At 34.2% G+C, this 13469-nt stretch overlaps 2 protein-coding genes across 2 annotated transcripts; one reads left to right on the plus strand and one right to left on the minus strand.

The window, feature by feature from the left end:
- Positions 1-5092: 5092 nt before the first annotated feature.
- LOC117690878 (insoluble matrix shell protein 4-like) lies at positions 5093-5876 on the minus strand. The gene is made up of 2 exons (XM_066071481.1): positions 5847-5876; positions 5093-5707 (listed from the first exon to the last, which is right to left on the minus strand). Exons 1-2 carry the CDS (start codon positions 5874-5876, stop codon positions 5093-5095), a joined length of 645 nt encoding a protein of 214 aa, XP_065927553.1.
- A 2394-nt stretch (positions 5877-8270) lies between these two features.
- LOC136271444 (WD and tetratricopeptide repeats protein 1-like) lies at positions 8271-12427 on the plus strand. Its single transcript, XM_066071486.1, has 5 exons — positions 8271-8287; positions 8902-9013; positions 10702-10889; positions 11983-12210; positions 12415-12427. Exons 1-5 carry the CDS (start codon positions 8271-8273, stop codon positions 12425-12427), a joined length of 558 nt encoding a protein of 185 aa, XP_065927558.1.
- The last annotated feature ends 1042 nt before the right edge of the window (positions 12428-13469 follow it).

Genomic DNA, 13469 nt, shown 5'->3' on the forward strand with positions numbered 1-13469 from the left:
GGTAACATCGTCGAAGTGATACTAGAAAGTTACTTCTAGTATCATCGGTATTTCCTCGGCTCTGGTTGTGATTATACACAATATACACAAAAAGTAGAAGGTATTTTCCTTCCGGCATCATCGGAATGTTTAACATATTCCATTTCCCTCATCTGCTTCACTATATATGATTGTAGTTTGCTGTAACAAGTATTCAAAAATTATTGGCTATGGGTAAGGTAGCACATACCCACGGAAAGTTCTTTAGGAAAGTCCAGGTCGTTGATACAAGTCCAGATCAGGTCAAATAAAAATAAGGCCGTTGATTTACATGAGACGTGCCCAATACATCCCATGTCCGGTAAACCGGAGATGTCCTAATTTGCCTTATTCAGTAATAGATGTCGGAGCTGACCCAATTAAAGATGAGGACCGGCTTGTAATCAGTTCAAATCTTGGTAGGTTTGGATAGATAGGCCCGTGTTCAGCAGTCATCCTGAGCGTCTCTGGAGATTGCTGAGGTAGCAAGGTCGCAGTAGGTTCAGTCTCTGCAGGCGGTGTGCAGTGGATACTGTAGGAATGTCACCACCTTGGGTCTTGACCGCTGCATACGTCGGCAGTACAGACATCTTATATTCCCCACTATCCCCCTTTGCATTCCAGAGCTTAATTATTCTACTCTTGATTCGTTTACGACATTTAATACCAATTAAACATACGACAATGAGTAAGATACCCAAAATCCCTATGAAAGGAAAAGACCAATGGGGTAAGTAAAACTTTTATTCAGGTGGAAAATACATGTACTTTAGCTCATTTTGCAAATCATCCATTTCAATGTGTTTAATTTTGTTTAATTTAAAAGGATAAGTAGAATAGGTAAAGTTTGGTAAGGTTCGGTGAAATTTTTCCCAAATATTTTTGGTGTTGCGGGTGCGTACAATTGCAATATTAAGGTGTATTTCAGGGAATTTGACAGTCGTTTCTCGGCGAAAATATGGGGATAAGGTTATTTGACCGTGCACAGCTCGACATGACATCGGTAAACGCAGCACGCCAACCGGAGGCTTTACAGAACGAATCCTGGTCACGGCACCAATCTGCCCGTATTACACTACCACGCGTATCTTACCTAAGTAGTGCACACGTTAAGTAAAAGTCTTAAGTGATCGTATTGTGGTTTTATTCGGCAAAAAGCAAACTAAATACACAGTCCCAATTCGGGGAAGTCAGAGAGAGATGTTAAGAGTTCGAAAGAGCGTCGGAATTAACCTAACTTGCGAGAAGTTGGTAGTTTTATAATATTTGGGGAAAACGACTATCAAAGTAATACAAGTGTTCATTGGGTGTTAAAAAGCCCCTTAAGAGGGCGCCACCACCTTGTTACTATGATGCTCCAAGATGGCGTCAAGCTGGTCAGTCAAGAACCCGCCCTTATTCAGTGTACTTAGGGTCAATCAAGGTTGCGACAGAGATTTACTAGTGGGAGGGTCACTGTATCGTGACTAATTACTGTCATCTACCTGAGCCGATCAAAGGGCTAATTGACTTCGATTAGCCGAATGATGTATGTAATTATTTAGGTTATATCAAACTTTACCCCCCTCAGGATATTTGTGTACAAATCGGGAACATAATGTCCAAATTGGAGACATACTGACCAGCAAGGATTTAATTACGGTCATTAAAGGATCATCACCTCAAAACAATACACCCCATAAATATGTAAACATGGTAGCTATTGGCTCTCTCTCTGATCTTCCTTTAAAGCAATAAAGTCTTTGATGGACACATAATATTCGTGATTCGATTTACATGGAATATACATTAAATAAAGGTATTTACTTTACGAAAGCATTCTATACTGATTCTGAAATTAAATGATAAGTCAAATTACAATAGTTCAACGAATAATATGTAACGTCCAATCAGTATAAAGTCCAATCACCAGTGTTCGATTATATAATGATAGGTAAATATAAAGTCCAATCACCAGTGTTCGATTATATAATAATAGGTAACAAGGGCCATTTTGTTACAAAAGTTAAAAGGTCTCTTATAACACAGGACTACTTGTCAGGTGGTATGAAAATTGTAGATGTTAGAAGTATTATTACATCACTACAATGTACATGGATTAAAAGGTTAACTTGTTCACATAAACCATGGATGGATATTTTCTATGCTCTCAATGGAGATGATATTTTACAGAAATTGTATGATTTTGGAGATAGTCTTGTGTTAGATTGTTTGTTAAAAGAAAATAATGCCTCTTGGAAAGATGTTTTGATTGCTTGGATCTGTTATATGAAATCTTACTTACTCTCTGCATTTTAAAAACAAATGTCATTACATTCCAGTGTGGGATAACTAATGTCAAACTCTTATTGATTATGTCGATTTATTTTTTTTTCAAAGAAACAGTTTTTTATAATCAATAAAGTTTTACCTTTAAAAAGAAGAAAGAAATCGGGCACAATTTTCAATGTTAGCATTTTACAATTTAAAGGTCTAATAAAATTTTGTATGAAGTTTCAAGATACTACTCTTCATTGCTTTATCCGAAATATTTCATGGAAAAAAGATTAACGTCGCATTTTTAGATCACCTGAGCTGAAAGCTCAAGTGATCTATTCTGATCACATTTTGTCCGTCGTCCGTCCGTCCGTCTGTAAACTTTTCACATTTTGAACTTCTTCTCTAAAACCACTTAACCAAATTCAACCAAATTTGGCTCAAAGCATTCTTATGGAAATATGAATATAAATTGCAGAAATGAAAGAAAAATTTTCATTGAAAGCGGAGAAAACCTCAAAACTTTAAAAAAAAAAAAAAAAAAAAAAAAAGGTGTGCATTTTAAAAAATCTTCTTTTTAAGAACTACTGAGGCAAATTCAACGTAATTTAGCATGAATAATCCTTATGGTAAGGAACATATAAATTGCAAAAATTATGGGCTAATTCTGTTTCAAATCTGAGTTATTACGAAAATAATAAAAAAGAAAAGGCGTGATTCAAGCAATTTATAGCATCCATGAGTCTTGGTAAAATGGGTAGGCTTGACCGGGCCAGGGCAAAACAAAAGATTGACAGTTATTATTCTGTCAATGCTCATTACAATTTCAAGATATTTACTAAACAGTATATTTGTATTCGCTGTAAATATTGCTGCAAAATAATGTGTAATTGGAATTGACGATTGCCGATCTGCCCCGGCTTTTAATTTGCCCCGGCCCGGGTTTGCTTACCCATTTTACCAAGACTCGTATTCCATAATTCTAAAATGAGGCTCTTTGTTTAGAGCAGCCATGCCACTATATGATAAACGGGTCGATCTGACAATGATGAATTTGTTTGTTGTGCAACAGTTCGTGTACGAAAGGAATCTTTGAAACATGCAAAATACATTGGTGCCGATTTTGTGAAGTAAATTGAGGCTGAATATTTCAATGCGTTGACAGTTTTCACATATGACGGTGGTATTAGCTTGTTGTGATTTTCGTTTCGTTTTCATTTATGTTTTGCGTTAACCTGGGAATTGTCGCTTGTATTTCCTGATTTTTACGTATCAAATCAAACAGAGACTTTGGTAAATCAAACAGTTTACTGTTTACCTGCGCAAATTAAGCAACATCTGATGTATTAAGAAAGAACTAAAATGCAATTCATTCAGGCTATCGGTAATTCGGTATCATCTTTTGCGTAATGGTAGAATAATGCAATATGTTTTGTTGAGATGCTCGGTATTTTCTCGAGTTTATTCAGTTTAAATAGAGTTGAATATTGCTGACGGAAATATATAGGTATAAACATGTATATGATTCATTTTGAAAAATAAATTGTGTTCTTTATGTTTTATAGTGCATGTTTCTTGTGTTTAATTGTTTACAATTTCTATTTACTTACCATATTTGAGTGTTAAGCTTCGAATTATAAGCAAGATACAGAGATTTGCTCACAATTCTATGTTTGTGCACAGATCTGAGGCCATTCATTCTTTTCCATTTTAAATGCCGAATAGGAAATACCAAGTTAAAAATCTTAAGCTGAATGTAATAAACTCATGTGAACAAAATATGACTCAAACCTAGCAAAATTTTGAGCTCATCTTGCATATAATTCTACGATTGACGCTGAAATTTTATATGAATTAGAGTATGTTAAATACTTGTACACAAAAAAATTAAAGAATGATATGGTGTATATAACTACTCTCTGGGGCCCCCTCTTTATACAATGAATAATGTGAAATGTGAGTAAATAAAAACGACATCGTTAAAACAGTTTCCAAAGTTCTGACACATTTATGTTGCGGGGATAAAAGAATTATCGCTATTCCTAAGAAAATATTAGAGCGGAACATTATCCTGGTTTGTAGACATTTGTTATATTTGAATAAAAATGAAAATAAGGGTGGGCCATAGTAAATAAGAGTGATGTGCCTGTCAATACGGTAACATTGATTTTTATAGCTCTTTAACATGTCACGTGACAACATTTTTCATTCCAGTGTATTTATCAATCAAGTGTGAGTAAAGTTAATCGCGAGGTAAACAACATTCATTTAATTATAATGGAGAAGACAAATTCAATTGTTGAATATTTTTAATTTGAGAAATTGAGCGCATTGAGGTGCAATTTTCTTCTTCACATATATACATGTAGGATTTTTTTGATAAAATACAATAACTATTATATTTAAAAAAAAAGAAATACAATAACTGGTAAGTAGTTGAGGAAGAAAATGTACCTATATGCTCTTATATATTTTGATCGCTTTATTAAGTGGGGGAGGGGGGGGGGGGCAGAACGAAAATACAGGGAATTAGAAGTTATATAACAGTGTACCCCTACCAAATATTTAGTTCTACATCTTGCGTAGGATTTTCTTATTATGTGTAAAAACAGTATTTCATGAAGGTGTCAAAGACTACGTGTATGCAAAAATAAGTGTAAAATTCGAATACTTTATAAAAAAAAATTTGTTATTCTACCGAGGGCCATATGGCACAATATCTTTTGAACGCCCATTGTTGCTCAGGTGAGCGATGTGGCCCAATGGGCCTCTTGTTTTAAACTACAAACATATATGCAAAATGAACTGAGAGTAACCTCTAACAAGCATTGTCTGTTGTATTCAGACCATTGTCATTGTATGTTGTCTTCAGACCATTTTCATCGTCTGTTGTCTTTAGATCATTGTCATTGTCTGTTGTCTTTAGATCATTGTCATTGTCTGTTGTCTTCAGACCATTTTCATTGTCTGTTGTCTTCAGACCATTGCCATTGTATGTTGTCCTTAGATCATTGTCATTGGCTGTTGTCTTTAGACCATTGTCATTGTCCGTTGTCTTCAGACCATTTTCATTGTCTGTTGTCTTTAGATCATTGTCATTGTCTGTTGTCTTCAGACCATTGTCATTGTCTGTTGTCTTCAGACCATTGTCATTGTCTGTTGTCTTCAGACCATTGACATTGTATGTTGTCCTTAGATCATTGTCATTGGCTGTTGTCTTTAGACCATTGTCATTGTCTGTTGTCTTCAGACCATTGCCATTGTCTGTTGTCCTTAGATCATTGTCATTGGCTGTTGTCTTTAGACCATTGTCATTGTCTGTTGTCTTCAGACCATTGTCATTGTCTGTTGTCTTCAGATCATTGTCGTTGTCTGTTGTATTCAGATCATTGTCATTATCTGTTGTATTCAGACCATTGTCATTGTCTATTGTCTTCAGATCATTTTCATTTTAAAGACATCAGCTATTCATGTATTTTATATAATTATGTAGTTTCTCAGCTTGGAAACATTTTTATTCCTTCTAAAAATGGGGAAATGATTGGTATTTTTTCTGTAGATATGGTTCATACGGCACTTTTAAAATTAACATCAATTATCATTTTTGTTAATTACAGAGCTTAAGTACACAAAAATTTCAACAGGAGCTTTAAGTCACACCAGACCTGATTCAGAGGTTAGGACTTAGTAAAGAACTACAGGTAATTACAGAGGTTATGTATAAATCAAACATTAAAAGTAATTACAGAGGTTATGTATAGATCAAACATTGCAGGTAATTACAGAGGTATGTATAAATCAAACATTGCAGGTAATTAAAGATGTTGTGTATTAGTAAGGAGATAAACGTAATTACATAGTTAAAAGTTACAGGTAATGACAGTGTATGTGAATAAGTAAAGAGCTACAAGTTATTTCATAGGTTGTAAATACTGGTTAGTAAAAGTTACAGGTATGATCACAGAGGTTGCGAATAAGTAAAAAGTTACAGATATTTACAAAGGTTTGGTATAAGTTAGGAGATGACACTTACAGAGGTTATGTATAGGTAAACAGTAACAGCTAACAACAGAGGTTGTGTAAAAGGAAAAAGTTACAGGTAATTACAGAGGTTGTGTATAAGTAAGGAGCTACGTGTAATTACAGAGGTTGTTTATAAGTAAGAAGCTACGTGTAATTAAAGAGGTTGGAAAAAAGTAACAGGTTATTACAGAGGTTATGTATAGGTAAAGAGTAACAGCTAACAGCAGAGGTTGTATAAAAGTAAAAAGTTACAGGTAATTACAGAGGTTGTGTATAAGTAAGGACCTACGTGTAATTACAGAGGTTGTGTATAAGTAAGAAGCTACGTGTAATTAAAGAGGTTGGAAAAAAGTAACAGGTAATTACAGAGGTTATGTATAGGTAAAGAGTAACAGCTAACAGCAGAGGTTGTGTAAAAGTAAAAAGTTACAGGTAATTACAGAGGTTGTGTATAAGTAAGGAGCTACGTGTAATTACAGAGGTTGTGTATAAGTAAGAAGCTACGTGTAATTAAAGAGGTTGGAAAAAAGTAACAGGTAATTACAGAGGTTATGTATAGGTAAAGAGTAACAGCTAACAGCAGAGATTGTGTAAAAGTAAAAAGTTACCGGTAATTACAGAGGTTGTGTATAAGTAAGGAGCTACGTGTAATTACAGAGGTTGTGTATAAGTAAGAAGCTACGTGTAATTAAAGAGGTTGGGAAAAAGTAACAGGTAGTTACAGAGGTTATATATAGGTAAAGAGTAACAGCTAACAGCAGAGGATATGTAAAAGTAAAAAGTTACAGGTTATTACAGAGGTTGTGTATAGGTAAAGAGTAACAGCTAACAACAGAGGTTGTGTAAAAGGAAAAAGTTACAGGTAATTACAGAGGTTGTGTATAAGTAAGGAGCTATGTGTAATTAAAGAGGTTGGAAAAAAGTAACAGGTAATTGCAGAGGTTATGTATAGGTAAAGAGTAACAGCTAACAGCAGAGGTTGTATAAAAGTAAAAAGTTACCGGTAATTACAGAGGTTGTGTATAAGTAAGGAGCTACGTGTAATTACAGAGGTTGTGTATAAGAAATGAGCTACGTGTAATTACAGAGGTTGTGTATAAGTAAGAAGTAACTACGTGTAATTAAAGAGGTTGGAAAAAAGTAACAGGTAATTACAAAGGTTATGTATAGGTAAAGAGTGACAGCTAACAGCAGAGGTTGTGTAAAAGTAAAAAGTTACCGGTAATTACAGAGGTTGTGTATAAGTAAGGAGCTTGATGTAATTAAAGAGGTTTGAAGTAAGTAAAAAGTTACAGGTTATTGCATAGGTTGTCTATATTAGGTAAAAAGTTACTGTACAGGTAATTACAGAGGTTGTGAAATACGTAAAAGGCTAGAATTACCTAAAGAGGTTGGCCATTAAAGATCATGTTTTAACTCCTATGAAACTGCTGAATAGTATTTCATGAAATTTTGTAGCTAGCAAAAACAATTTGTTAAGTATATGTGCATATTCAAAAGAAATTATGATTCCTATATCGTTTTTGGAAATTTCCCTTAGTTGAACTTACAAGTTCGGCCATAGTTATGGTAAATAATCTACCGAAATAGCTTGTTAGCACAACTACACAAAAACTCAATGAGTAGAATTTCATGAAATTTTGTTAAATTACTAGAGACAGTGTTCTAAGTTTTTCTATTGTAGGGCCATCATGGTTGCGTGAATTGCTTGGAATGGAACGAATAGGGAACGTAAGTATGATGTGGTCACGTAATTGGTTACTTATGGATATGAGTCGGGGATACGTTTGTGTCATGATGAGAAGAACAGACAATAAGAACCTTTTTAATTTAACGTTATATTATTCTTATTTGCTCGTATATCCAGACCATAGTGATGAACCCAACTCTTAACGTTAGATCTTATTAAGCTGATCTGAAATTCTAACTTTTGTATTGGTTCACTATAAATATTGTGTGTCAAAACCACTTACATGTCAAAGAGCCTGAAGTATCAAAATAACTATATTTTCCAACAAAAATACAAATGTGTATTAGTTATGAAGCCATGTGTACACTGTGCCCCATGCGATTTGATTATTGTAAATTCCTAATTAAATGCGAGGAACTATTATCCGTGTAAAATCATGAGAAGCATCCTTCGCGGATTTTAAAATCTCACCATTATTTTCTGAGAGTTGAAAAGTATAAGAACTAAGGAGAAAAGTTCAACATTTTCGATTTTATATTCTCTCGATTTGATACAAACCAGGGGTATTGCAGAATTTAGGACTTGCGTTATATAAGGAATTTACAGTATTTGATAATGTTTTTAACTATAAAAAATTAATTTCTCTAAAGATTTTGACTCTTCAGTACAGGAACTATAAAGCAGTAATTATTATGTTCCTTTAATAATCGAGAATGTGTACTGGCTTAAGTTAAACGGAATCAAATAAAAAAAATTAATTGAACCAAGGACTATTTCCAACTGAAAAAGAACTGAATTGTTCATCTTGTTGTGGTTAAAGAGGATGGTTATTAACAGTATGGTAACTTTGGATTTGATGTGATGATTTAATTCAACTGCATAGCTTTAACGTTAACTTGAGGTGTACTTTATAGATTATTGGCCAGTGGCTCTGATGACCTGAATATTATCCTTCGGGACCCGTTCAGACACCGCACCAAAGCCACCATCAACACCGGCCATCAGGGCAATATCTTCTCTGTGAAGGTCAGTAAACCAACTTTAATTCGCGACAACATTATTAATAATTCACTGGAGATAAACTGTTTTGCGACAACTATTTGTTTGGAATAAATGATATCAATACCCATGTTGTAATTACAACCATACAACAAGAGCTGATTCGCGGCAAGAAATATTCATGAAGATGAGGCTTTCGTGAACCTTGCGAAATTTTTTCGTTCGCAAATAAAAGTTGGTTACAGTAAGTGATATCCAGAGATAACTCTTCAGTGTTAAGGAGGCTGGATAGTCAACAAACTAACCATCAGATCTCCCTTAAGGAAGCTGGGTGCTCAAAAAATTAACCATCAGATCTACCTTATCGAGGCTGGGTGCTCAACAAACTAACCATCAGATCTACCTTAAAGAGGCTGGGTGCTCAACAAACTAACCATCAGATCTACCTTAAGGAGGTTGGGTGCTCAACAAACTAACCATCAGATCTACCTTAAGGAGACTGGATGGACAACAAACTAACCATCAGATCTACCTTAAATTTTTATGCCTGATATTTGTGGTAATAAACTATAATTTCGTGAAGAAAAATCCAAATACTTTAACTTTAAAAATTTGAGCATTTTTCTATATCTATGAACAGAGCACTTTGTCTAAGAGAGGTAAATAAAGCCTAAAGATGACCATGAATATAAAACCCTCTAAAGGGCTAGAGGCACACAATAACACACAAACTTATTCTCTATTCGGTTTTCAATACAAGGCAACATACCTTATGTACATGTATGTTAAAGGGGGATCTGTTATTTCAGTTTGGATGATAGTGGTATTTTCATCAGGATGTTATACAAATATAGACTTTGGATGAGGTTAATATATTATGGTCTTTGTATAGTGACCTTGAACTTGCCGAAATGACTAAAGCTCACAATCAGGACATATTCACGGGACGTCCCTAGCAATCTTTGTGTCAAATTTTAATTTTAATCATTTTTCCATTACAAGATGTGCCACCTAGACAGGAAGAAAGTATTTTTTTTAACAATGACCTTAAACTTGCATAACTTAACTTAAGTCAAGTTCATGACAAACCCTCAGGTCATAAGCAATCTTAATGTGAAATGGAAACATCCAGACTATAGTCTGTCCCAAGATATTTTTGCCGCATATTTCCTTCAATTATTCAATATTTATAAATACCTCTGGGTTCAAAGATGTTCATTCAATAGTATGAAAAAATTTCCAAGATTTCCCCTTTGAAATGCACCCTCTAGCTTGTCGGGTATCAATACACGGCTAAAAATTACGTGAGGTGTCCGAGTACTTCTGAAAGGAGAAACGATGTCAACATCCCACACTATAAATCTTCGTAGGAAATCTGTTATCGTTCCTTATGAATTTTTACGAGGAAAAAATGATAATGTGTGAATGAAGTTATCTTGGGAATTTTCCCTTTCATTGGTTTTAATTGCACTTCAGTCACAGGAATGTGTATTATTATTAAGAATCGTTCAAATACGCAGCATAAATATCTTAGGACAGACTTGGATATGATTGCACAGACAGGCAGACGGACAAGGTGATCCTTATATACCCCTCCTCTCCCAAGCTTTGTTTGCTGAGGAAATAAATATGTATTGTCCACCTGATTGTTTTATCATAATAAAGAAAAAACTAATACTTATACTTGATTTCTTGAATTTTTTTTTCATATGTAGTTTCTACCCAACACCAATGACTCGATCTTGGTGTCGGGAGCGGCCGACTGTAAGATCAGAGTGTACGACACGGGCGCTGCCGAGAACACCCACGTCTTCTCATGTCACGTGGGGCGTGTCAAGCGACTGGCTGTGGCGCCCAATGTCCCCTTCATGTTTTGGAGCGCCGCGGAGGATGGAACAATCATGTAGGACAAAAATAGACTTTCACTATACTGTAAACCAACTTTCATTCGTGATGACAATTTTTTGCGATTTACTAACAATATACTAGTCTGGTTTGTTACAACTAATTTTTGCCTGTAACTGTAGTAAAAAAAGGGAAATTTTCTCGCTTGCGAATAAAAGGTTTTCCGTATTTGTTACTGACTGTCTGCAATAAAATGTTTGGTTACTAAAATCCATGAAAGGCTTGGGGTACTCACGAACTACATGTAAATTGAGCCCTTACAAACTGTAAAATGATACCACAGTATAATTAGTGATTCAGAAATGTTGGCCATAGCTCTACCACTCTAAAGCAGTTTTGACCTGAATAATGTCATTCAGGGTGTAATTCACTTAATTAAGAAATGAATTCAATATTTATTTGTTTTATACGATATAAAATGGTTGGGGCAGTTTACGCTTTATAAAAAAGCGTTTATTAAAAAAGTGTAAACTGTTACAACCATTTTTTTATCATATAAAACTAATAAGTATTGAATTCATTGCTTATAATTTAATTTTTTTACTCTTCATTGTAGATAAAAACGGTCATTTAACCTTTAAAATGATGTACAAATTGTACAAAATTCAAACATAACGTCAGGCGTATTGATACGTTTTTGACGTTAGTGTTACTATGACGTAGGTATAATTCTTTATACGATATAAAATAATTTTTTAGCCAATCAGAAAGCGCTTTACAACCAGAATTAAATTATTAATTGATCAACTTTAAGATTTAATATGTTTATACTTGATGACTGTATAAATTTGCTCTCCTACAGTATAATATGTTTTGCATCAAAAGGTTATTAATCTGCATTCTCATATGTATTCAAAAAGTTAAGTCTTTTATTCTCAGGTCAAACACTTCCAAATATACTGTAATTGACAGGCATTTTTGCTGTTGCAATATTTGCAAAAGGGACCAACTGATATATTGGTGCTTGAGAAAACCTATAAATAGTTTCTATTAATATAAGCCTTAAATTTAAATATTGTATATTTTATTGCATACATAAAAATTTACTGTCTAGTTTAGCATTGATCAATTTTACTTGATTTATATCACAGGCAGTTTGACCTCCGAAGTTCAGACTCTAGTAAGGCCAATCCTAAAAATGTGATCGTAAACCTTAATGCACACCTAGGACATAGTGCGGAGGCCAAATGTCTGTCGATTAATAATTCGCTGCGTCCAGAGTATCTGGCGGTTGGTGCGAACGATCCATACATCAGAATGTACGATCGCCGCATGTTGGTTTTTCGCAGTCTCAAAGTGCCACAAGAAACCACCAACAGGTATATATCAACCTTAATATATAAACATGTACATACATATGTCACAATTTGGAAATGTTTACTAAATTGTGTAATAGTTGCATAAATCATTTAACAGGACAACACAGATTGTATCCATGTAAGCCATTTAGTTTTTTAGTTTTATTTTATTAAATCCATATTTCTATACTGTTATTTGAATGTTCATTTGGGATATATTTTTAGGTCACCTGAGTAAACTTAGCTGACCTATTGCTATCCGTTTTGTTCGTCGTGGTGCGACCTGCATCTTGCGTCATCCGTCGTGCGTTAACAATTTTACATTTTTAACTTCTTCTTAAAAACTACAAGGCTATTTGTTACCATTTTTGGTGTAAGGCAAACCTATGGTAAGTGATATCTAAATTGTAAAATGCATGGCTCTCAGAGTTGGGGTCAATTACTTTGAAAAGTAATTAATTACTTTCAAATACATTGACAATTCTATCAATTACTTGCAATTACAATTATATTGATTTTTAAAACGTAATTAATTACTCTCAATTACTTTGATAAATGTATTTAATTACATTTCAAATAAAAAGTTTTATTTTTTTAAATCTTGAGAACATATACATATATTAACAGCATTAAGATATACTGTACAGAGCTTTATGTACAGTTATGTTTTTAAAGGTTGTATAGTTCAGTTCAGATCAGATTTCTTGAAAATTTCTAGAAAAATTTTCTTTAACATTAAATTCATTAAGTACCATTGAGTTTATTTATGGTTCTGAATAATATGTTATCTATAGTGAATGAATTTTTATTCACATATTAAAACTATGTTTATTCAGAAACCACAACCACCCCCCACAAGTGGGCCCAAATATGCCCCCCCCCCCCAAAAGCAAATTTTCAAAAATCTTCTTCTCTACTCCCACACTTGTGAGGAAAAAACTGGTTGCATGGTTATAAAGTTCATGAAGCCCTCTACCAAAATTGTGAAATTCAAGGCCCCTGAGTCGGGGTTCAGGCTCTGGGGTGGGGCCAATATAGCCACATAGTAAAAATGTATTCAATCTTAGAAAATCTTCTTCTCTACTCCCATATATATTTGTATTTGTCCATGAAGCCCCCTCTACCAAAATTGTGAAATTCATGGCCCCTGGGACAGGGGTTCAGGCTCTAGGGTGGGGCCAATATGGCCATCTAGTAAATGTATTAAATCTTAGAAAAATCTTCTTCTCTACTCCCATATATATTTGTTTAATACTAAATGCATGAATATGATGTCCATG

This window comes from Magallana gigas, chromosome 9 (assembly GCF_963853765.1).
Source record: "Magallana gigas chromosome 9, xbMagGiga1.1, whole genome shotgun sequence".
Taxonomy (NCBI): Eukaryota; Metazoa; Mollusca; class Bivalvia; order Ostreida; family Ostreidae; genus Magallana; species Magallana gigas.

Bases quoted from the DNA above. Each gene is read 5' to 3' on its own strand.
- LOC117690878 (XM_066071481.1), bottom strand. From the start codon at position 5,876: ATGATAATTGATGTTAATTTTAAAAGTGCC. The intron at 5,708-5,846 runs GTATGAACCATA...AATGATCTGAAG, and splicing joins ATGTTAATTTTAAAAGTGCC to ACAATAGACAATGACAATGG.
- LOC136271444 (XM_066071486.1), top strand. The intron at 9,014-10,701 runs GTCAGTAAACCA...TTTCATATGTAG, and splicing joins GCAATATCTTCTCTGTGAAG to TTTCTACCCAACACCAATGA. The intron at 10,890-11,982 runs GTAGGACAAAAA...TTTATATCACAG, and splicing joins GCGGAGGATGGAACAATCAT to GCAGTTTGACCTCCGAAGTT.